Source organism: Olea europaea, chromosome 17, assembly GCF_002742605.1.
Source record: "Olea europaea var. sylvestris chromosome 17, O_europaea_v1, whole genome shotgun sequence".
In the NCBI taxonomy this organism is placed as follows: domain Eukaryota; kingdom Viridiplantae; phylum Streptophyta; class Magnoliopsida; order Lamiales; family Oleaceae; genus Olea; species Olea europaea.
The window spans coordinates 2,698,225-2,724,119 of NC_036253.1; the positions used below are offsets into that span (position 1 = coordinate 2,698,225).

The window sequence follows — 25,895 nt, forward strand, 5'->3', positions numbered from 1 at the left end:
GTATATAACTTAAAAAGAATCGCCTAATTTGGTTCGGATTCGATTCGATCCGATTCAGTTGGGGAGTTTTCCCAACCCTAGGATAAATAAAAAAGAGAGAAAAGTTGATAAAATGATGCCCCTATTTAATTCTCATATTTTTAAAACTCTTTTTTATATACTTATTTTCAATCACATATTTACATAATAAAATATTTTGTACAAAAATTCAAATTTTTTCTATTTTTTGGCCACACATTCTTATAAAAAAACACTATTCAGAACTCTTTATCTTAAAAAGAAGGGACAACAAACAAGGGTTATACAAGACAAAAAATTAATCACATATTAACCTGTAATGACATTTTATGTTCATGAAAATTTAAGGATTGTGTTGGGTGTACATAATGTGAATGTATAGACACCCTTATGTACATAAAATTATCTACAAACAGATTTATCCAGATTTTAAGGAAAAATTGTAGTAGCGGTTCTTAATATTTTCATTTTTTGTAGACTTATCCTAATCTTTATTTTGTGTCAGCGAAGGTCCACAACATTTTATAAATATGCACCTGAAGTCCATCTGGATGGAAAATCGTCCAAAACACCGTCAGTTGATTGAGAAAATTTCTTGAACTATTTGCTATCGTGACGATTTTATTGGATGTTGATACATTTTTGGACGGTGTTTTGGATGGTTTTGTTGAATGTTAATTCCTTAATTTTTCAGGTCAACTGTTGATGTTTGAACGATTTCCGTCCAGATGGACCTCAAGTGCATATTTATGAAATGTTAGGAACCTTCGCTGACACAAAATAAAGGTTAGGATAATTTTTACAAAAAATGAAAAGTTTAGGGACCACTACTACAATTTTCCCAAAATTTAATCCATGCTATTTGTGTAAGCTTCCAAAAGAACTTGGGAAGGGCAGAGACAGAGAAAAAGGCCTAAGGCCCGAAGTACTTTTTGCGTCCATTTCCCGTGGCCCATTACATATCCAATGGGCCTTTATCAGCCCATATTGTAGCGACCTTTCAAGATCTCCTTCCATGATTCTCAAGATCTGTGTTCAGCTTTCTCATACCAAAAATCAATAACAAACGAGTCAACCCAGTCGAGATCACTCCCGAGTGTCTGAGTGAGTGAGTTACCAAGATTCGTCTTTTCGCCAACCGGAATAGGACCGATGGCGATGGTGGATCCGGCGAACACGACACTTGGCAGGATGCTATTGGACGAGATATCCCCGGTGGTCATGGTCCTCCGTACGCCACTCGTGGAGGAGTCCTGCCGGAAAAACGGCCTCTCCTTCACTGAAATGCTTAGCCCCTTCTGTAATTTCAACAATATCGACGGTACATCTCCTAATTGGCTTGGTACCATATTTGGCGCTTTCATATATTGTGGTATGCTAATTGTTTTAATTGGGTAATCTTCAGTGCCAGTGAGGACTGCTAGCGATCAGCCTTACAGGCTAAGAAAATTCAGATTGAGATTATTCTATGCATCTGAAATTCGGCAGCCAAATATTGAGGTGCATTTACTTAAAAGTATATCTGTTTACACGTTCTTAACATATTATGCAATCCTGGTGTTTAAATTTTCTAGATTGAAATGATTGAAACCTGAGTTAGTAGATGGCGTTAAGGTTTTACTATCAACATGTTTGGCTGCTCTTAGAAGCACATTTTTAACCTCTCTCTGGGCAGTATGCCCTAAGGGCAACTCCAACCCTTGCACCATTGCACCAAATTGCACCAAAATTTGGTGCAAACTTCCTCCAACCATTGCACCATTGCACCAAATTTTGGTGCAAAAAATGGTGTAATGAATAGTATTGCACCAAATATGGTGCAACACTATTCATGTTGCACCATTTTGCACCAAATGGTGCAATGTCCATTTTACCCTTATTTTTCTTTTTTTAAAGATAATGGTTAAGGACATTTGTGTCATTTTCATTCTATAATAATAATGATAATGATAATGATAATGATGATAATAATAATAATTACTTAATTAATTACACTATTAATTATATTATTAAAGTTTATTATTTTTGTAAATTTAACGTAATTGTTTATCATAAATTAATAATATAATCAATTATTTTTGTCAATTTAACATAATATATATGACATGTGAAGTTTTAATTTAATGAAGTTATGATTTAGTAATATATATAGTTATAAAATAAATAAATAAATAAATAATATTTTAAAATAAATATATTGTTAAAAATCGAAAGAATGAATAAAATAATAAATCACTGTTCATTTGGTGTAAATTTTGGTGAAATGGTTGGAGAAGAATTTTGGTTTGGTGCAAGATTTAGTGCAAAATTTGGTGCAAAATGGTGCAAAATTTGGTGCTGGGTTGGAGATGGCCTAAGCACCTAAAAGAGGTGCTTTTAAGCATAGGTAAATGTGCTCTCCAAGCTCACTGCATGGAATAAAAAATTGACACAGCATAATAAAACTAGGAAATGACATCTGTGCATGTTTTGTATTTTTTTAATAGAATAAATCAGACATGGTGCGAAGTCAGGGGGCTTTGGGCGTATATGTTTCTTTAGGGAGTGCTGCCTGGGGTGCATTCACGTGGTGTGGAGGTTTTGATACTGCAGAACTTTACTAAGGAAAGAGTTTCTGACCTTCGTTGCATAATGATTACTGTCTTCTCAGTTTTGTTGAAACGAGATCTCTATTTCGTTTTTAGTGTGAACACTGATTTATAAAGTTTAGGGTCTTTTAGCCGCAGTACTTTACATAATACTCAATAGCTATCAGTTGAAGCAAGTACTAATATATTGCAGAACATGATGAAATTTATCGGTTACTGTGGTCCCAGTCTTAGATAAATGGGATCAGGAAATCGGGAAGCTTATGTGTTATTTTTCATTATCTCAAGGGGAATTGATTTGAAAAGTCTGGGGGTCGAAGGGGAATATGGGTGATATAGGGTTAATTTATTTTTCCTGGTGAATTTCTTTGTATTTCAACAATTAAAATTCACAGAGAGAAGGATTGAGTCTATGCATTTGGAAAATATAATATTCGAATTCAAGCATTTCTGAAGCAAGGAAGAAGAGAATATAAAGTAAGATTACGTGCTTCAATCAACTGCTAAACTCAATTCTTGTTGCAGTACTAACCTTTCCATTATGCTTTGGCTTTATTACCATGCAAAAATTGAGTTGATGCTCTATAAAGCGTAAATCGGTTCTACATAACTTCGAGTAATAGATTTTTGTCGAGAGAGAAGAAGAAAGAGAAAATAGCTACTGTAATAGAACTCGTTTTAGGTCTCGTTTGGTATCCATTTTTGTAAGAATGAGAATGAAAAATATAACCATTATGGATCTATATAAAAGATAGAAAGTCAAATATGATGGTTTGATGTGATAGATAACGGTCATATTTTTCATTTTTGTGGCCAAATTAATGGGAATCAAACAAGGGCTTAGATGAATAAGGTATTTTGATTTTTTTCCATATTGCTTCTGGAGATTTTCAGTGTAGAGGATGTGGCATGAGAAAGTGGGTAGACACTCAACTTTGCTATAGATGCATTTTTTCTTGGTCTATGGCTCTACAGGGGTTGATGAGAACCGACTGCACTGTGAAAGGTGTTCATGAGTATTGGAGAAGTTGAGATTCAAATTTCAATATTCCATGTAGATGTAAAGCTGAGGTGGGACTTGGGAGTATATAAACTTGTATTGTATTTTTGTATTGACTTAGAATTTTCATTTCTGGTTGAGAGACATTCCTTGGCATATTATTGAAGGTGGGGTTATCTCATGAGCAGAGTTTGTCACATTTTTCCTTTAAAAAGAGACATGTCAGATGGACTAATCAGTAGGAGACTGTTAGTTGGTTTCTACTTAAAGAAGTAATTTTTTAATACTACTTTTAGGAGTTGGGTAGGTTCATTTTTAAAGGAATACTCGTGAAAGGATAGATAGAAATTAGTAGTAACTATAGGATGTCTCACTTCCTAAGGCTATCTAATAACTAAGGGCCCATTTGATTTGTGTTTTATTTTGAGCCTTGAGGGTGTTAGTGATGGACTGAAAACCATCCATAAAGCTCGCCTGCAATTTTCTTTTTTGAATCCGATTTTTGCTGATCCAGGTTGCCAAGGAGAGGCTAAAACAAGTTATCACTCATGCAGGAGAAAAAGATCTTCTGGAGTTTTCTTCAGACCCACCTCAAATTGAGACTGTGCTAGCGAGTAAGTTATAGCCCCCAGCTTGAAACAGTTGAAGTCCAATTGTGATTCCTCAGAAAAAAGTTAAGAAAATATGAATAGACAAAAGTATATCTGAATGCAAAATGGACTGTCGAACATGTATTATTGAAGCTGGCTGATTGCTGACTTTCCTTATTCTTACTTTTTCACTAGTATATGTATGTTGATTTAGTGTTATCTAACTTTCACGTCCAAAATAATATTATAAGTTTCTTACAAAATGTTACGTCATTACCCCTATAACAAGAATTTGACATTTTTAGACTAATCAACAGTTGGCATGTGCATGCAGCCTCTGAACTGGAGTTTCTGCCATCATGGTTTCAATATTTTAACAAAGAGCTAGTAGCTGCTGCCTGTTTTTCGGAACATGAAGCTTTTGATCATCCTGTGGCATGTAAGCCATATATTTATGTCAAGTCTTTGTTTTCTATGAACCTTTGCATTATTTTGGGTGTCTTTTGATCTTCCTCTTCCCCCTTTTGTAAGTTAAGTTTGGCAGCCCTGTTTGCTTGTAGTATGATGACTTTTAAATTTGTGCTTATATATTCTTCTATCTTTCTGCCTTTTGTGATCCTGCATCAGGTCTTTTGGCTGTTTCATCTAAGGATGAAGATCCTGTCAACAAATTTGTTGACCTCTTCAATACAAACCAGTTGCCCTCTCTTCTTAATGATGGAGCGATGGATCCAAAGATTCCTAAGCATTTTTTTTTGGTCCACGATAACCAAGATGACTTATCAGAGAAGTACTGTGTCTAGTCCCCAACTCTTTTTTAGCAAGTAAATTCTGATATTGGAGACTATACGCATATGTCTGCACATTTGTGTCTAGTCCCCAACTCTTTTTTAGCAAGTAAATTCTGATATTGGAGACTATACGCATATGTCTGCACATTTCTGATTTTTTTTAAGGATTACTCTTGCACTTAAATCCCAATCATGATGATGTACATCCAATACTGCAGCATTGCCTTGTCTATGATAGAGGGATTGTATTTGTTGTGTTCATCCAGTGTGAGAAGTATGAAGTTCTTTTCAATAGGGGTAAACAATCTATTGCCAGGATTGAAGACTAATTTTGAATAGCATAAAACTATTCAAGCTCCTTTATTCTTTTGCATAATTTTTTGTTCTAATATAAATCCAGTTGAGGAATGCTCATGTCAGGTGCCTGCTTATTGAATGAGATGAGCAAGAACTAATGCAACATTTCCTTTATCATCTACTTAGAGGAATACTCATTGAAAGAAGGATGACATAAAGATCTCACTGGGGAAGAGAAGGAAGCTCAATAACTTAGAAGAAAAATGAGTACAGAAATTCTAAAAGTCCTGTACTATTAGAAGTGTAGTTTCTAAGATCCAGATTAGAGATTTTTTTGGCTTGTAGTGGATGTTAGATGAAAATTATTTCTTCGGATAGAGACTTGTATTTGCCCATTTTCATGTGAAGTAGATTTCTGCTATGGGAAGCAGCACTGAATACTTGATTTTGATGGGGCTTCTGTGGGTTCAAGTTGTCTTGCATATCCATGGACCGTGGAAGCGTCAGAATCATTTAAATGAGCAGAAATGAGAAGTTAGATAAAAGTTAGATTTTTAGTGGATTTTGGTAAATATTAATGGAATATGTGGTTGAAAAGTTGTGGGTCCCATGGAATGTGTAGTTATAATAAATTGTTGACGTTGACGTTGACTCAGATTTTAATCCAATTTTTAAGCTAAGCCAAACAGGGCATGGTTTCACACTCCTTGTTTGTGCTGCTAAGTGAAAGGAATTTTAAGCATCTCATTTATACGTTTGTTGGCAATCAAAGCTTTTCCTTTCTTGATAATGTGCATTGTAATAATGCTGACTAGTTGTAGTTACAGTAATACTATGTGTATAGCTAAAAATGCAAGAGTATTGGCATCTATTATGTCCAGAGTCAGTTGATAAAGACAACTTTGAAGCCATGGATGCATCTGATGTTGGTGTTTGTTCTGCAGGGCCCATAGGATCTTGACAGAAATGAGGAGTACATTTGGTGTGAATGATTGTCGTTTAATATGTATAAACTCTTCTGCAGATGGGTTTGGAGAACATCAAGAAAACCCTTGGGCATTCTATGTAAGCCAATTTTCAAAAACTGATATTTGTCTGGGCCTCCTTCCACTTTTCACTTTCAACTTTTGCTTGCTACAGAAAGATACTGCTTCTCATGACCAGCAGCAGGATTGCTTCCTTAATGTAGATGATATAGATGAGGTAATTTCTTTCTGGCATTAATAGCTTGCTTGCGAGGACACTTTGAGGATTGTAGGCCCATAATTTTGCTTAGCAATTTATCTTTGAAATGACAAATATCAGCAAATTTCTTAAATTGTACAGTTGAGGAATGCAATGCAAGATCTGTCATCTAAACACATCATTCCTCACATGGAGCTAAAAATTCGCATACTGAATCAGCAGGTTCTATTCAAACTTCTAATCCATTTAGAATGAGCTTGCACTTCAAAAGTTGGTAGTTTCGAATTATTATTCACGTCTCTTCTTTTCTTCTACTTGCTCGAACTTCATTCCTGCATGTGTGCCCCCTCAGAAGAGCACTCTAATATCTATTTTCACCAGGTTTCTGCGACAAGGAAAGGTTTTAGAAACCAATTAAAAAACTTATGGTGGAGAAAAGGGAAAGAAGATGGACCAGACTATCCCAGTGGACCGACGTACGATTGTAGACTTGGTTTTCATACTGAATTTGTTCTTTCCATTTTTTCTTTTTGCCAGCTAACTTGATTTGTATAACCTATGCTGAAGGTACACTTTTAGCTCCATTGAATCTCAAATAAGAGTTTTGGGTGACTATGCTTTCATGTTACGAGATTATGAGCTTGCATTGTCAAACTATCGATTAATTTCTACGGATTACAAGCTTGATAAAGCATGGAAACACTATGCTGGTGTTCAGGTGCTTCTTTTTCTTTTTCCCCCCTTGGACCGGTCTTGCGTATATTGTTTTATATGAGCCATGTGCTGGATTGCTTTGGTTGAAAATACTACTATACCATCTCTCCCCCACCTTCCCACCTTTCCATGTACATTTAGAGGCTTTCTGCTTAACTGTCTTCTTTTTGTTGATTACTTGGTCTGGTGGTGCATGGTTGATGATTTAAAGGTGTTAAATCAATTGAATTTCTAGAAACTGTTGCTTTTGTCTCACAGTGTATGGTATTTGTTTGATTATAAGAGCAAATTGGCTTTAGCTGGAAATATGTAATCATATGAAAGAGATGTCTGTCTTGCTTTCTTGTTCAAGAGAAACTAATAAAAGCAGAAATTAGGTGATGCTTATGTAGATCGTCCAATACGACAAGTAACGTAGTTATTCTCATCATTTATGGCCTACTTTAAAAAATATCTGATGCATTTTCTAGTTAGATCCATGAGGTTTTTACTTATCTGTTCCAAGTTGATTAATTATACTGAATCATGAGTATACTATCTTGGGTAGTGCATTTATTAACATGTGGGATATAGTTATATAGAACATGTCTGAACAAAGCTACTTTACATTTCAATTCAATTCTTATTCCATCACATGGTTCAACTTTCGCTTTTTGGTTTTTCTCGAAACGTGAATATGTTGTTGTAGACTTATAGTAATTTGGATTGTAAGGGTGCACATAAAAATTCAGATATAGTTGATTTATGTAATGTTATAAGAAATAGATCTGGTTAAAGACTTATAGTTGTAGGTCTATTTAAATAGTCTTCATGTTATTGAGTCTATAAATAGTCTTCATGTTATGAACCATGACTAATAAATAAAAAGAATGAAGACTCAAATAATAGAGTAAAAACAATTATATCAAATCTTTATCAACTTTTTTAGCAATCCAGATGACTTCTTCCCCATTAACAATTTAAAATAGTCAAAGATATTCCACATGATGAGTAACTTTAGAAGTCTAAAGATACTCCATTGAGGTATTATCTCATTTATTCTTAATGCTTCTAGAAATGGTAGAAATTCGCTGTGACATGTAAAATAAAGTATTTACTTTCACCTGTTCTATAAAACCATTCTCCTGAATATGTTTCTTAATTAAATCGTGTATTAATGAACACTGTTTAGATTTACTTTCCAGAAACATGTTTCATTGGTTTATTATGGGTGAGAGCTGTCTTAATAGCATGTCCGGGGATATCTCAATTTCTTTATTTCAGGAGGTGTCAAAAAGAAATATTTCTTCCCTCTCTTGTGATTTTTATCTATTGGAAGTGACTGTACGCTTTAGCCTTAAACCTTGTAAATTTCTTCTTTCAGTGCATTTTATTTATAATTGTATGGTTTTCCAGGAGATGATGGGATTGACATACTTCATGTTGGATCAGTCAAGAAAGGATGCTGAGTACTGCATGGAAAATGCATTTAGTACTTACATGGTACGTGTAATCCTAACTTGCAAGATTTGAATACTTTATGTTTTATGTTTCTAAAGTCTAGCATCATTTCGTCCTCCTACACCCAAAGTGAAAATATATAATCTGAGAAAACATTATTTATATTTGTTTAACATCAATTGTAATTCTTATTTTGCCTCCTTATGCCAGAAAAGATATTGTCGAATCTGACTACTGCAATTATTCAAGATTCCTTTTTAGCTTCCACGACGTGTTTCTTAATTCAAGATCCTTCTAACTGGAATCAAAGAATTAGTATATCTTAGGAGCTTAATGAACCATCTACGTTTGTGTCTGAAATGTGACAAGATGAAAGGAAAACCCATGGACGGACATCATCATCGCTACTCTTCTGACAAAGGCCTTGAAAACTGTTAAAGGGAGAGCATGTTATGGGAAACAAATGTCGGGAGGTTTGTGTAACTTTTGGAAGTGCAGTTATAATATGTGGCTCAAATATGGATTTAATCATACCTATAGACAACAGGATTTCTGTAGCCATAAAAAATAATGTGGATTTAACTGTAGCCATAAAAAGTAATGTGGATTTAACTTTGCAAAGTTGAGTCGAATTGAGTTGTGAAAAAATTGAGACAGGATGAATATTTGAATACTACTTGGTAAATAAGCAAGCAAGATAATGAGGACTAGAAGTTGCAAGTGGTTTAAAATTTCAATTTGGACCCAGAACTAAGAAATCCTTGTCAAGTTAATAAAAACAAGATTTGGTGTTGAACTTTTTGAGTCTCTTCTTCAATATCTCAGAGAGGATATTACTAGAATCAAACTCAGTGGTTTGCTTACTACATAAAACAAGAATCAAGTCCAAGTTTGTTGTGTATGTGGCTCATATAGAGTGGAACATAGTCCGTGGATCAAATGGGCCGATACCGGTGTGGAGCGGAGCACATTGAACGGAACGGAACGGAGCGACGGCATCGGCCTTGCGCGGGTTTAATTCACTGTCTAGTTTTTAGGGACGCTGAATGGGCTGGGGGTGTTGCCCCCGCGGTACGTTACAGGGGTATTTTCTGTACGGGCCTTAAAATTTTATATGGGCTCAGGCTAGGGTTGGTATAAATAATATGTTGTAACCCTATTTTTCACAACTGAATAAAGAAATCTCCGCTTCGCTCTCGTGGACGTAGGCACAACGCCGAACCACGTAAAATTCTTGTGTTGATTTCCGCTTTTTATCTCTTTAATATTGCGCATAAAATCCAACAACTGGTATCAGAGCCAGGTTCAGATGGTGAGTTCTTCGATTGCAAAATTTGATGTGATGAAGTTTGACGGATCTGGGAACTTCGGATTATGGCAGCGAAGGGTGAAGGATTTGTTGGCACAACAAGGGATGATGAATGCACTATTTGGGAAGAAACCAGAGGGTACGTCAGATGTCGATTGGGAAGAGCTCGAGGCGCGAGCAGTTGGTACAATTCGGCTTTGTTTGGCGGACGAAATCATGTATCACGTCATGGACGTTGAGTCTCCGGCGGAGGTTTGGGAGAAATTGGAGAGTCGTTATATGTCAAAGTCTCTCACGAACAAGCTGCATCTAAAGCAGCGGCTGTATGGGCTGAAGATGTTGGAGGGTACGGATCTGATTCAACATATCAATGTGTTCAATCAGATCATCAGCGATCTATTGCGACTTGAAATCAAGTTTGATGATGAAGACAAGGCAATGATTTTGTTGTGCTCACTGCCTCCTTCGTACGACCATCTGGTGACCACGTTGACATGGGGTAAAGAGACTCTCGAATTGGAGGAAGTTACATCAGCCCTGTTAGCCTACAACCAGCGGAAACTGCGGACTGGCGAAACTTCACAGGGTAAAGGGTTGATCGTAAAGGGCTACCAGGTTCGTGGGAGAAGGAAGGACAGGGTGTTTCTTTTAGAGGGAACACGAGATCAAAATCTAGGAATCAAAATAAGAAAAACATCAAGTGCTACAAATGTCATCAGATGGGCCACTTTAAGAGAGACTGTCCTAATAAGAAGTAGAGTGATGAAAGGAAAGGTGATGGGTCCTCAAACTCAGCTAGTGTTGCAGAAGGAGACTCGGATTCTGGAGATGGAGACATGTTATCAGTCTCTGCAGGTAATTCTATAAAATTAAATGACTGTTGGGTACTTGATTCAGCCTGTTCATATCACATGTGTCCTCATCGGGATTGGTTTCATTCATATCGTTCTGGTAATTTTGGATCTGTTCTGATGGGTAATGATGCATCATGTAAGGTCATTGGAATGGGGTCCATAAAATTTAAAATGTTCGATGGTGTGATAAGGACCTTGGAAAATGTTAGGCATGTACCTGAGTTGAAAAAGAATCTAATTTCTTTAGGCACTTTAGACACAAACGGTTACTCTTATAAGTCAGAGTGTGGGGCTCTAACAGTGAAGAAATGGGCTATGATTGTGATGAAGGGTTAGAAATTAGTAGGAAATATCTACAAACTACTCGGGGATACAGTTGTAGGTGGAGTTGTTACAGCAGAATCAGAGTCAGATGACACTCTTCTATGGCATATGCGACTGGGGCATATAGGAGAACGTGGCATGGTTGAGCTTCACAAGAGAAATTTGTTGAAGGGGGTATAATCATGCAAGTTGAATTTCTGCAAGTTCTGTGTACTTGGAAAATAGTCCAGAGTACAGTTCAAGATGGGAAAGCACAAGACAGAGGGAATTCTTGATTATATGCACTCAGATGTTTGGGGACCAGTGAGGGAGTTGTCCAAAGGTGGATTCAGTACTTTATTACTTTCATTGATGACTTCTTTAGAAAAGTTTGGGTATATTTCATGAAGCACAAGTCTGAAACCTTTGCCAAGTTCAAATTATGGAAAGCAGAAATAGAGAACCAGATGGGCAGAAAAGTTAAGTATCTGAGGACAGATAACGGTACAGAGTATACAGATTCACAGTTTCTGAGATTTTGTGAGGAACATGGTATTCAGCGGCACTATACAGTTCGCAAGACACCGCAACAGAATGGTGTTGCGGAAAGGGTGAACAGAACAATTGCAGAACGGGCAAGATGTTTGAGGCTGAACTCAGGGCTCTCAAAGAGTTTTTGGGCAGAGGCAGTAAACATGGCATGTTATGTCATAAACAGATCACCACGAGCAGCACTAGATGGGAAAGTTGCAGAGGAAGTTTGGACAGGTAATGAAGTTGATTATTCTGAATTGAGAGTATTTGGTTGTCCGGCGTATGTACATGTATCTAGTGATCAGCGATCCAAACTTGATCCGAAATCAAGAAAATGCATTTTTCTGGGCTATGTTAAAGGTGTAAAGGGATACAAGTTTTGGGATCCAGAGGCAAGGAAGATGGTGATAAGTAGGGATGCAGTATTTGATGAAGCATTCATGCTTAAAGCTTCTACAGATAAAGAGAAGCTCAATTCAGACGAGGGCAGAGGTAAAAGCCAAGTGGTGCAAGTAGAGCTAGACAATGTTAACACAGAAATTAATGCTCAGGGAGCAGATAGTTCTGGGTTAGAGGTGGAGCAGTATCATAGTGTTGCCTTAGATAGACTACGTCGCACTACCAAACCACCAGCAAAGTATGGATTTGAGGATTCGGTTTCTTATGCACTCATTACCAGCAATAGCGATCCTATAACTTTTCAGGATGCCATTGGTAGTCAGGAGAAAGGTAAATGAATAGAGGCTATGACGGAGGAAATTGAGTCATTGCATAAAAATGATACTTGAGATTTGGTGGAGGTCCAGAGGGGAAGAAACAGATAGGGTGTAAGTGGGTGTATAGAAAGAAAGAAGCAATGTTAGAAAAGGAAGGAGAAAGATACAAGGCTCGATTAGTAGCAAAGGGATACTCACAGAGGAAGGGAGTAGATTATGATGAAATTTTCTCTCCAGTCGTCAGACACACTTCCATCTGGATTGTTTTGGCAATGGTGGCTAATTTTGATTTGGAGTTAGAGCAGCTAGATGTGAAGACTGCTTTCCTTCATGGTGATTTGGAGGAACAGATTTTCATGGAGCAGCCAGAAGGGTTTTTGGAACCAGGAACAGAGAATCTTGTGTGTAAACTGAAGAAGTCTTTATACGGGCTTAAGCAGTCTCCACGACAATGGTACAAGAAGTTCGACTCTCATATGATTCAAATTGGCTACAGTCGTTGTGAGTATGATTGTTGGGTATACTACAGAGTTCTTGAGGATAACTCATATATTTTCTTGATATTGTATGTGGACGACATGTTAATTGCTGCCAAGAATATGGATGAGGTAGACAAATTGAAATCTTTGTTGAGCAGTAAGTTTGATATGAAAGACTTGGGACCGGCTAAGAAAATTCTTGGCATGGAGATCAACAGAGATAGGAAAGCCAGGAAATTATGGGTGTCTCAGAAAAGCTATTTGAAGAAAGTGTTTGAGAGGTTTAGCACCACAGCACTTGCAAATCACTTCAGATTGTCTAATAATCAATGCCCAAAGAGTGAAGAAGATGTTGCAGAGATGTCAAAGATACCTTATGCCAGCGCAGTTGGATGTTTGATGTATGCAATGGTGTGTACCAGACCAGATTTAGCACATGCAGTCAGTGTTGTTAGTGAGTATATGGCTAATCCTGGTAGAGAGCATTGGAGAGCTGTAAAGTGGATTTTCAAGTACTTGAGAGGTACAATGGAGTGCGGGATCATGTTTGAGAGACAACATGGTGATATTTCAGTTCAAGGATATGTAGATGCAGATTATGCAGGGGACTTGGATGACAGAAGGTCCCATACAGGTTATGTTTTCACACTCACAGGTGGGCCCATATGTTGGAGGTCAATGATACAATCACTTGTGGCATTATCTACAACTGAAGCAGAGTACATGGCGACAACTGAGGCAGTCAAGGAATTATTGTGGTTGAAAGGGCTTGTCAGGGAACTTGGGATCAAGCAAGATGGAATGAAGCTGTACTGTGATAGTCAGAGCGCCTTCTTCCTAGCTAAGAATCAGATTTATCATGCAAGAATCAAGCACATTGATGTGAGATTTCATAAGATAAGAGAGTTGGTTACTTCAGGAGGGTTGTTGTTAGAGAAGGTGCATACCTCAGAGAACGCAGCAGACATGATGACAAAGCCGATCACAATGGATAGGTTCAAGCATTGCTTGAACTTGATTAACATCTCTAGCTGTTAGAGAGGATGTGTCCCAATCTATTGGTCCTAGATGGTGTGGTTTTTTCCGGGTTATGTTTTTTCTCCTAAGGGGTGAATATTCGCCAAGGTGAAGATTGTGCATGTGGCTCATATAGAGTGGAACACAAGCCCTGGATCAAATGGGCTGATGTCGGCGCGGAGCGGAGCGCATTGAATGGAAAGGAACGGAGCGACGGCATCGGCCTTGCGCGGGTTTAATTCACTGTTTAGTTGTTAGGGACGCTGAATGGGCTGGGGGTGCGGTACGGTATAGGGGTATTTTCTGTACGGGCCTTAAAATTTTATATGGGCTCAGGTTAGGGTTAGTATAAATAATATGTTGTAACCCTATTTTTCACAACTGAATAAAGAAATCTCCACTTTACTCTCGTGGACGTAGGCACATCGCCGAACCACGTAAAATTCTTGTGTTGATTTTCGTTTTTTATCTCTTTAATATTGTGCATAAAATCCAACAAAGTTAGACATCATTGACAGGATGTATTATGCTTGCCTGGTGCTCTTCTTTGAGAGAAAAGTTTTGGAGAAAAATTGGGTATGGGAATAAGAAATAAGCTACTAACCATTAAACATTTGAGAGATAATTGGCAAGCTGTCTCACTTGTATTAGGTGACAAGATACTGCTGTTGAATGTTATTACTGCTTTATAATCTCAGTTAGTCACACGTTTAGGTGCTTGATCCTTTTTCCAGCCTAGCCTCTCTCTAGATTAAGATTTAGAAAAAACTTCCTTTGAAATTAATTAGCATCCTTTAAGTTTAAGTGAGTTGGGGGGCGGCCCTGTATAGTAGGGGTGTGCCAGACCGCCGACGAATAATAGGTACCCCCACCCCAGGTAGAGTTAGTGAGCTGTGTAATAGGCGGTTCGGGGGGGCACTTGAGTCAGCCGCTGGCAGCCCTACAGCGTCTTGACCCAATTCAATTTTTGGGCCAATTCCCCCTTTGCACTACCAAAAAATGAGATTCTTGCCAAATCCGAGTTTAAAATTTTGCTTGACCTCTTATGGAACATGGGCCATGCTATATGTACAGTCGGGGTTCGGGGTTGACAACTCCAGTCGATAACCACACACATGGGAGGGGAGCCCACGATGAATAAAAAAATCGTGGACTCCCCTCCTGTGAGGAGGTTGTCAACCCCGGTTGTACAACTAACAAAATTCATTGAACATTGAAGACTTTGGTAATATTAATACTACTCAAAACCGGGTTTGGAAAAATTATGTTTCTATAATGTGTTTCCATTTGGCTGTAAATTCATTGACTTGTTGATTGTTAAATCAATTTACTTTCAGAAAATTGGATCATCTGGTTTGCAAAATGCTACACGGTGTGGTCTTTGGTGGGGAGAAATGTTAAAGGCTAGGGATCAGTATAAAGATGCTGCTGGTGTTTATTTCCGTATCCCTGGTGAGGTAATGCCCATAAATTTGACAACAGTACTGATGGGAAATCATCATATTCTGCTCTGAAATTTATCCTTGTTAGGAACCCCTGCATTCGGCTGTGATGCTTGAGCAAGCATCTTACTGTTATTTGTTTTCATCGCCACCCATGTTACGCAAGTATGGGTTTCATCTTGTTCTTTCTGGTGATCTCTACAAGAAATGTGATCAGGTTGGTTATTGTGTGAGTATGAAAATTATACATGCATGTAAACGATTTAACCTCAAGAATGTTTTATGTTGCCTTTTATCAGATAAAACATGCAATTAGAACATATAGAGGTGCTCTTTCTGTCTTCAATGGCACTGCATGGAACCGCATCAGGGATCACATTCATTTTCATATTGGAAAGTGAGTTTCAGAAAACTGGACAATTTGGTATTGGGAGAAAATTATTGGTTTTGACAGCATCAATATGGAATTATGCGGTACTAATCTTACAATTGATTCAGGTGGTATGCAATTCTTGGAATTTCTGACGAGGCTATTAATCATATGTTAGAAGTCCTGGCCTGTGGTCATCAATCAAAGATGACTCAGGAGTTGTTTCTTAGGGAATTTTTTCAAATTGTTCAGGTTGTTGCTGATGCCAAGTTTGTTTTCTTTTCTTTATCACGTTCCTTTCCTTTTCCCCCCAACTGTAGCCTTTTTTCCTCATGATCTGGAAAAGGGTAACTAATAGCAATTATCTCAGAGTAGAATTGAAATATTATCATCTTCTTTTCTTGAAATCACTAAGCTTCGAATATGAGGATATGATTGAACATTATCCAGGTGTTTTACTACCGAGTTTTTTATTTGGATGAACAACCTTGTGTGCATGTGCATCTTTGGTTTCCATTATGATGGCAGTAGAATCTGAGAAGCATTATTGATACGTCAATGTAGCTTTTTTGCTGATGAATTTTAACATGCCTTTTCTTTTTTTCTGGTGTACTCAAGATTTAGATGCAGTTTTATGTTTCTAGTTCACATTTGCATTGCAGTAATGCTGCCCAAACACCAGTGGTATCTGTTTTTGACTTAGTTCATTTGAATTGTGTAGAAAACAGGGAAAACATTCGAGGTGTCAAGACTTCAGCTGCCCATTATCAACATTTCTTCATTCCGAGTTGTTTTTGAAGATCATCGAACTTATGCTTCATCTTCAGCTGTAAGTTGATTAGGGTTTTTCTTTTCTGACTTATGGTTGGGTGATTACCTTTTTATTATATTTATAGAGATAGGCAGAACAATAGCATTTCATAAATATCGAATTTTACAATTAGGCTGCAAGGCATAGATCCCAACGTTACCTTGTTTGCACTTCTGTAAATAGCTATATATTCATATTTCCTTTCACCACTTCCTAAACTTCAGGCCGGTGTTAGAGAAAACTTGTGGTCTTCTTTGGAGGAGGACATGGTTCCATCACTCTCTGTTATGAAGACTAACTGGCTGGAGCAACCAAAGATTTTACCCAAAAAGTATAGAGAATCAAGTGTGTGTGTTGCTGGAGGTATGAAGGTGATATTATTTTCTAGTTTCAAAGTTGGATGCATTTTCATGTGTTTCAGCCGTACCTTCTCCGTTCCAGGCTCAATGGGTTGCTGTCTACTAAAGCATTTTTACTTTTTATAACTAATGGAAGATGATAATGAAATATATGAATTGCATCTGAGTCATTTAATACTGGATTAGTTAGGTGTAGTTTATTATCTTCACGGTTGTTCATTTTGCTAATTAAATAATGGGAATAGTCAAATATGCCATGCTTTTTGAGAAGGCCAAATAGCCCAAAGTAGTTTAGAATCAATCTTTATGTGCTTACGTGTTAAAATTGGTCCACATGATTGGCAAGGCAAAACAGTACAAGGGACTTGGTATGGTAGTTTTGGATGTGTGGAATGCACAATTTTAGAAATATTGCATATCTTCAAAATTCTATGTACAGGAAGACAGACTCAATGATAATTAACTTTTTGAATCCGGAAAAGAAATCTTCATATTTATGGTGGATTTCAAAAAAGGAAAGATGCTTTAGAATAGGCCCTTTTTACATTTGATGGTCAGAGGACCTTTTAATTCAGTGCACCTGGCATAGCTATGTAACACCCCAAATTTTGAGTGTCTTTGAAGTGTCACGAAAAACTCGCTTTTGTTTCTTTTAAATACAGAACCATAAAAATAAATTCCTTTAAAAATAAAATATTGAATATCCATAGATTTGAACTAAACATGGAAAATTGTATCTTTAAAAAAAATAAAAATATTCAACCAACTAATTAAATAACATGACTTTGAAATAAATTCAACTAACTAATGAATTTAAAGACAAAATCAAAAAAATTTAATACTTTTCGTTTTTGGATCTTATTGGCAGCTTGCATCACCATCCCGCCATAGATTCAATCGACCTGTACTTGTAAAATTTATAGTAAAAGTGTATTTAAAAATACTCAGTAACATACGTGCAATTTTCATAAACAAATATATAACAATAAATAAGTACTTCATACCACTCCTCTTATGGAGTATATCGGTGACCAAACGACACACCGATTTTAGGCTTTCTTAAATTTTCGAAGGATTTCATATCCCTTTTAAAGAATCCGAAGGTCCACTAGCAATTAATGCATATTTAATTGAATACAAAAGTGCATAAGGAAACAAATCACTTGCACACAAGTATACTACCTTGACAGATTTGAAAAGTTGTAATGGACTATAAAATAATGCATGTGAAAACCTTTTCTTTTCCTATCTCTACCGTGACTCTCTTTATTTTTTGTGGTGAAATAATGGGAATTCTTGCAGTATTTATAGTTGAAATTCTCAATTGAGTTTGTATGCAACTAAAATTGAAAATTGCAACCTGAGTCCCACAGCTGCGTAGATGCTGAAGTACATTGTGACTATGGTAACCTTGTGCTCCCCTGAATCGGTTTTGGCCCGAGTCCTTCACTCTTGGAATGGACGGGCCATTTGTGTAATACAAGGGATTTGGATAAGAATTGGTTTCAAATGGAGAGTCAGTAGTATGTTCTACTACTGGTTCTCCTGGTACAATCATTTCATTAAAAATAAGACACTTGGCCAACTTATACTTGGTTTCAAAAAGTGAATTGAATTGTACTATATTATTGGTTTCATATCAATCATGTGGTGGTAGGAATTCAAAGAGGAAAAGAATTTTAATTAATTAATATTGCAAGCCCTTACCAACTTTATAACCTATTATTCTTTTAATCAGACTTAACTTGATGTAGTTTAATTCAAAATAACTTTTTCTCATGTTGAAGTCTTCAAAATAATTACGAGCTATAAAAAGAGCCAAATATTGATATACTAAAACTTGCTTTATCAAAATCTAATTATTTGACCCAAAAATATAAAAATTTAAAACATATTTCACTTTAGTCCCTCAATTTCAAAATATAAATATATAGCATACAGAATAAATAAATTTTATTCTTTAAAAATTTTTGGGGCATTACAAGCCATATGGCCCATGTGTACACAAATTTACTTGCCCCATCATTAATGGGATTAGAGATGTAATAGATTCCTATTTTACCATTCCTCTTACTGGGTCAGCCATGAAAGCAGACTCTCTTATGCCCCATCAATCACTGATCCTATGTTTTAGAGGCAGCGAGTTCACATATATTATATATAGATGGCTAGTGAATGTTTGTGGTATGTATAGAACGGCAAGGTGGCAATATTTCACTGGAGTAATCTATTTTGTGTATTGCACCAAAATCAATTCTTCAATTGTGTGTTTTTATAGCTATATCCCCTTTCCAGAATATTGGGGATTGGCAATTGTGATCTTTTTTCTATTGTTATTTGTATTCTTAGTTAACTTGAAGATATTTTTTTTTTTCCCATGCTTCTTGCAGAGGCAATCAAGGTGGACGTTGGTTTTAGAAACCCTCTTCAAATTCCTATTTCCATCTCGAGCATTTCCCTAATATGCGAGCATTATGCCAGTTCTGCTGAAAAGGATTCTGGTAAACCCATACAATGCCCATTTATGTTCATTGTTTATAAGTTTACAAATCAAATCCATCCTTTCTCCTGTAGCTCGAGTTCATACATATTTCAGCTATCCTGTATGGATATTTTGACATTCATTTCAAATGTTAAATTGATATCTATTTCGAGTGCAACTTTGGTGATCTTTGTTTTCCATGATGTAGATGCAACTAGCTCAATTATTAGTCATCACAATGATGAAGAATCGAGTAAATTATCCGTTAACAGGTGCATTAGTGATTCTTCTAGGTTGCACTGCCTTGTATTTTTATTTCGTTTGCTGATACCTGGACTTTTCAAATTATAATTGCAAATAACTTCGGATTTATGATACAGGGACTTCAGTGTAGACACATCATTTAATTTATCAGAAATTGAAGTTACCTTGGAAGGAGGTGAAACGACTGTGGTGAGTTTTAGTTTGAAAATGTAGGCCAAATTTACTAGTTTCTTTTAGATATATTTGTCCGCAGATATTGAACTTTCAAGTTGAACGGTGCATTCTAGTGGACTTTGATGAGAAATTATTATTCTTGCTTCTTATAGCCGAGTGACTGCAAGTTGATCCAAAATTGTCTTGTTTTAATGTGTTATTTTAGATCAAAGGTGTCTGGAATTACCTTTGATTTTTTAATATATTTTTTTTTGGTATTTTTATATGTTGCTGGATAACTTTTGACAGTATTGGATTTTAATTTTAGATCCTATTCAATTCATGATAAATGTCTAATTTGAAGCATGTTGAGAAGGTGGCACCCTTGAACTAAGCTATACTGTACATCAAAGATGGCTGTATTACCCAACATCGTGATTCCTTGTTCAATTAAGTCCATCAACCATTTGTTATGTTCTGGAATCTTGCTGACACTTTATCAACCACTAGCAATTAAATTTACAGCTGACATTTCAAATATTAATTTGATCATGACTTTTCAAATATTATTTATATGTTGAAATTTTATGTTTGTGGATATCAAAGAAAGATAAGTTGATATATTTTTATTGAAGCGAGCTTTTAAGGATAATAAAGAACTATACCATGTTGAAAGGAGAAAAATTCAAATTGCATTATTTTTCAATGAATCTCGCCTTTTGAACTAGTATGAGTCCAAACAAGTAAATCTCTCGGCCTAACCCCGCACTGCCCCTATAACATTTACTAAAGCACAATCACACTCCCAGATAATATCTACTATGTTTTCTTGGTTGTTGGGGAATAGGAGTTGACGATTTAACATTTGCATTTTTTTCTCTAAATATCTGGTTGCATGTCAATTTTCATTCTTAATTTGGCCTGTGACATTATTATTGCATCTATCTTCTCAGTTTTATACATACTTTGTGTGCCTTAAGAATAAGGCACTCCAGATGAAATTTTTGGCAGCACTTGCAATATTTTATGGTACCAAACTATCCTCTTTAACCTCACTTTTCCTTTAACAATTTTCAGGTGCAGTTAACAGTTACTCCCAAAATAGAAGGTATCCTAAAAATAGTTGGTGTGAGGTGGAAACTCTCAGGTTTGGTGGTTGGAGTTTACAATTTTGATTCAGACATGATGAGAAAGAGAGTTGCGAAAGGAAAAAGAAAGTCAAAGAAGTCTATGAAAGATAATCTGAAATTCTTGGTAATAAAGGTATCACTGTTCACTTTCCTATGGAACATGGTGTGTTTTTCTTGTGTAAACTCGACTGAACTTGACATATCTCTGACACTATTGTTTATTATGTTTCGGCCTACAACTTGCTCTGTGTTCAGAGTCTACCCAGGCTAGAGGGTGTTATCCATCACCTACCTATAACAGTTTATGCTGGAGATCTGCGCCTTCTTACTTTAGAGTTGAGGAATCCATCAGAAACTTCTGTCAAGGTATGGTTATTCCTTACATTAGGTTTTTTCTGCCTATTCTCGTAAAAGCATGTGGGGTACAAATCTAGTTATCCGTCATGGCTGGTATAAGAGCTATTATGCTAGGATCCTCGTGTCTTCTATTTTTCTCAACTATATCAAACACTACTAAAACCATCTGGGCATGAGAAGATGATAGGGTTCAGCTGTATTAAGAAGGCAAGTAGCAGTGAAAAGGGAAACTGTATTAATTTGAAGTTAACTGAATTATAAGAAATGAAAGGGACGAACATAAGCAGCCGTTCGAGAGGGCTGTGACTCTCCTCACTATGTTTTCCTCACTTAATTTTCTCATGCCTAACACTTTTATTCAGCCCTTATTTATAGTCTTCGTAACAGAATTTACTCACCCCTTCCTTCTACACTAACAGAATTGGTTACTGCCCTCACTCCTCCACTCTTCTTGTTTCTTCTAGAATAAGTATATTTAACCGGTGGCCTATCAGAAGACTCCTCCACGAGCTTATCGTATGCGTCAATCCAATCTGATTGTTGGATATTTGTCCAGTTTTATGTGCCAATTTTCAAGTCGATCAAATATTGTAAACAAATGGTAGACTGCTGAATGTTATCGGGATATCTATATTGTTGGAATGGATGCTTATGGGTGTACATTATCTTCTGCTAGAAGTACTTAAATTATCTATTAGTCATCTACTTCCTCTAGCAGTGTGAATACTTCGTGGTCTGATTTAGCCTAGAAACCTTTTTATAACATGAAATATTTTCTTATGGAAGTGTTGTGGTATCTCACTACCATGCATTGGTGATGCTTTTATATCAATTCAATAGGATAAGTCATGGGCATTGATCTCCTGATGCCCTTTAAACATAATGGGAAGTGTTGAGATCCTGTTTACATGGTCAGCAATCAATATACTTGTGATGTTTTCAAGTCGAAGTTGATAACTGCTCCAAAAACTTAAAAATAGTATTATACTACTACTGGATTGTACGGACATCCTCCTTTACAGATTAGTACCATTACCAGTGTTTCATGAATATTATCTGTGTTCTAATTATATTAGTGTAAAATAATAAAATTATTTGTTCTCCAAAGACTTCAGACAGCTGTATCTTCTCTTAGGTTATTTTCTTTTCTAAGGAATACAAAACTATAGAATTTGAAACAAATCTAGGAAATCACTTTATGCTATAGGTTATGATCATGCTAAAATTTTAGGATTTACCAATTCCATTTTGTATATTAAAAAAGGGGAGTTGCCTTCCAATTTGGGGAACATATATTCTTGCTGCATCTTTGACTGAGTTTCTGCTTATGAAATATTGGGCTTTGGAGGTAGGCTGGACAGTAGATCTTGTGAAGTGACATGGTGGCAGTTACTTGATTTAATTGGATGAGAAGAGATGCAGGAAAATTTAAGGATCGCAAACCTGCATCTAGCTGCTTATGGAATTAAGGATCGCAAACTGGCATCTAGCTGCTTATGGGAAAGAGTCCTATTTGTCCCTTCCATTTTGGCCAACGCATCTGGTTGTGTCATGGTCAAACTTTAATGGATTTATAACCTAGCTGGAGGGAATTATATGAGTGATTTCTTTTCTTAGTTTAATTTTATTTAAACATTGAGGATATATTGTACTCTATTTTTATCTCCTTGCTTCTATTTTTGTTTACAACTTTTCCCAGAGAAACGGTTCCCCATATCCAACCCTTTTTCTTTATCAAGGGTATGATATTTGCAAATTTCTGTCCTAACCTTTCACTTGAGCAATAATTTGGGGAAGGAATTGACAGTTTAACATAAATACTATGGGGGTAATTTTGTTCATGTCATGATGCAATCCAAGATTGGATGAGAAAATAATAGTCTTATTCACTATATGGACTATGTTCACATTTGGCAGAATTTGAAGATGAAGGTCAACAATCCAAGATTTCTTAATGCTGCGGATCAGGATGTCATGAATATGGAATTTCCTGCTTGCCTTGAAAAGCTGCCAAATTCGACACACAGTAGTGTACAAGTGGAGACCTCCAAATCATCTAGCAACACTTTTCAGTTCCCTGAGGTTACTATGCCCTGCCTATCTTCACAATTAGAAATTTGAAATATGAAGTGACTGGGTTTCCTTGTTTTACTTACTCTGATTCTGTTTTCCAGAATGCATCAATTTCTGGGGAAAAAGCATTCATTTGGCCCCTTTGGTTTAGGGCAGCTGCTTCTGGAAGCATTTCGTTGTATGTAACGATATACTATGAGGTGGAAGATTTATCGGCTCTGATAAGATACCGCACATTACGCATGCATTATAGTTTGGAGGTATGTTTTGAATGGGATGATGAGTCATTGGTTTTTTTATGGTATTCACTAATTAACTACCTGCAACTGCATATCAGTTCCCTAGATTTCAATGATTTGTCGCATATCACAAGATTCATGTTTAGTTGTTAACAAAAAATATGAAGCAGTGAATATAATGTTTTGCTACTTAGCCCCCGTTTGTTTTTCATTTTTGGAAGAATGAGAATAAAAAATATAGTCGTTATGGCCCCACACAAGAGATAGAAATTCAAATTTGGTTGCTTGATGTGATGGATAACGGTCATATTTTTCATTTTAATGAAGAAATAATGGGAACCAAACAGGGGCTTAAATTGACTTTACTTGGACAGATGCTTATTAATTTATATCTGAATTCTGACTATCTTTTAAAAAATCAGTTAACGATGATAACAATTTTGAAGTTATCACCTAGGTCATTCTGGTCTTGATTTCACAATTTTATCAAATTATATAATGTTTTATAGGTACTTCCCTCATTACATGTGTCATTCAAAATTAGTCCTTGCACTTCGAGATTTCAAGAGTTTCTTGTGCGGATGGATGTTGTCAACAAGACCAGTTCAGAGAGTTTCCAGGTCCACCAATTATCTTCTGTTGGAGATGAGTGGGAAATTGCTTTGCTTGAACCTATAGATGCTATTCCTTTGGAATTTTTAATGGCTGGTCAAGTTCTTTCATGCTTTTTCAAGCTCAAGGTTTGCTTCAACATTTCAGCCAATCGATGATACGTATTGCTTGGTTTTTTTGATTTGGAACTTTTGCCTTCAGAACTGCAGGGCACGATTAACTGCTAAAAATGAGGTATCTACTACATCAGAAAAAGCTGATGTTAGATTGGGGCATGGTCATAAGGGAGGATTTCTTGATATATCAAGCTCACCTATAACCTTGTTCCATCATTATGAAAGATTGCATGAAGAAATGTCCGATCAGGTATGCTATCTCTTGCCATTTTAATATGCCTTGTTAAAGGTTACAAGTGAATGTTTATTTTGTTTGAACACCATAAACAGCTCAACAAATGGTGAATTTAACCTTAAAATTAGTATGAAGATGGTTAGCCATGTTTGATTGATATTTTTTGATTAGTGTGTGTCATTCTGTTTTATAAGAATGAAAATAACTAGCCGAGGTTTTATTAACATATGGGATCGAGACAAAAATGCAGATATATTGCACTGTTCTCTCTCTCTCTCTAAATCTATTGCACTGTTATCTTATTACTCTTTCTTGGATCTCTTTTCTTACATTTAAGGAACATCAGAATACAGTCGACTTCATCTTGATATCTCAGATGCGAAGTGATAGCAACACCGTTCTGCCAAACTCCATTAAAGTGTTTTCTCATCACACGTGTCATTGCAGGTATGTTTCCATGTTTTTGGTCCTCCATGACGAACTTGTAGTTCATCTAATCTTTTATTGCTGATAATTGGGTACTTATTATCTTTTATTTTACTTGTGTACTTAATGCAGCATTGCAAGTACAAGCCCAATATGGTGGCTAATGGAGAGCCCTCGGACAGTAAAACACGACTTTTCAACTACTTTTTGCGAAATAAATTTGAGCTTGACTGTCCACAACTCTTCAGAAGATGATGTGTCAGTTAGCATTAACACTACTGATTCTACAACTACCATCAACTCAGTAAGCAGTCCTACTGCAGTTTCAGGAAATGAAGTGGGATGGCATGATTTATCTCCTCTGACTGAAATTAAAGTCACATCAGATGTTCCGGGAACTCGAGTCGTGAAGTCACTATCACCTGAGAGTGTTTCACCGTTCATTTGGTCTGGAGCAAGTTCTACTCGGTTCGAACTTAAATCCTTGTCGTCTGCTGAAATTCCTCTCCAAATTTGTGTATTTACTCCTGGGACTTATGATTTGTCCAACTATTTATTGCATTGGAATCTTCTATCCTCCAACAATAAACGAGACAATCTGAATGAATCGGAACCATCATCAGGTACATGTCAGGGGTATCCTCACTACATTACTGTGCTGCAAAAAGATTAAGTTTTTGGCTAATGTAAGTTGTTTGTTTTGTAGTAATTCTATACTTTATGCTTGTAAAAATCTCGATGATTCTAGTAGTTTTATAGGATCACAAATATTTAGAACAGTGACAATTCATTTAATTGAAGACTGAGAGGCTGATAGAAGTTTTTCCCCTACCATGGAATTAACTGAAGTGTATGAATGGAGATAAATTTGTGGGAAATTTCCATCGTACTGATTGTTGCTATTGTTTTTGTTTCTTTCGTTCGAAGAAACTGATTGTTATGTACGTTTGTATTAAATTTGGAGGTACGGTGGAAAATAAATTTTTTATCA

At 36.4% G+C, this 25,895-nt stretch overlaps 1 protein-coding gene across 3 annotated transcripts; it reads left to right on the top strand.

Annotated features, from left to right (window-relative positions):
• The first annotated feature begins 1,043 nt into the window (after positions 1–1,043).
• On the top strand, positions 1,044–25,895 carry LOC111366042 (trafficking protein particle complex subunit 8). 3 transcript variants are annotated; one of them, XM_022986676.1, is made up of 28 exons: positions 1,044–1,339; positions 1,424–1,518; positions 4,121–4,220; positions 4,531–4,635; positions 4,824–4,986; positions 6,229–6,349; positions 6,425–6,487; positions 6,611–6,691; positions 6,851–6,945; positions 7,037–7,187; positions 8,579–8,665; positions 15,173–15,292; positions 15,366–15,494; positions 15,577–15,674; positions 15,776–15,899; positions 16,369–16,476; positions 16,683–16,821; positions 19,208–19,318; positions 19,508–19,571; positions 19,680–19,752; positions 20,794–20,979; positions 21,102–21,212; positions 23,121–23,285; positions 23,378–23,536; positions 24,025–24,255; positions 24,329–24,493; positions 24,816–24,925; positions 25,037–25,895. In XM_022986676.1, the coding sequence occupies exons 1-28, from the start codon at positions 1,171–1,173 to the stop codon at positions 25,575–25,577; spliced, it is 3,864 nt and encodes a 1,287-aa protein (XP_022842444.1). In that variant the 5' UTR covers positions 1,044–1,170; the 3' UTR covers positions 25,578–25,895. The 3 variants fall into 3 exon arrangements, with proteins under 3 accessions (XP_022842444.1, XP_022842445.1, XP_022842446.1); XM_022986677.1 differs by having other exon boundaries at positions 24,825–24,925; XM_022986678.1 differs by lacking the exons at positions 1,044–1,339; positions 1,424–1,518 and having other exon boundaries at positions 4,514–4,635.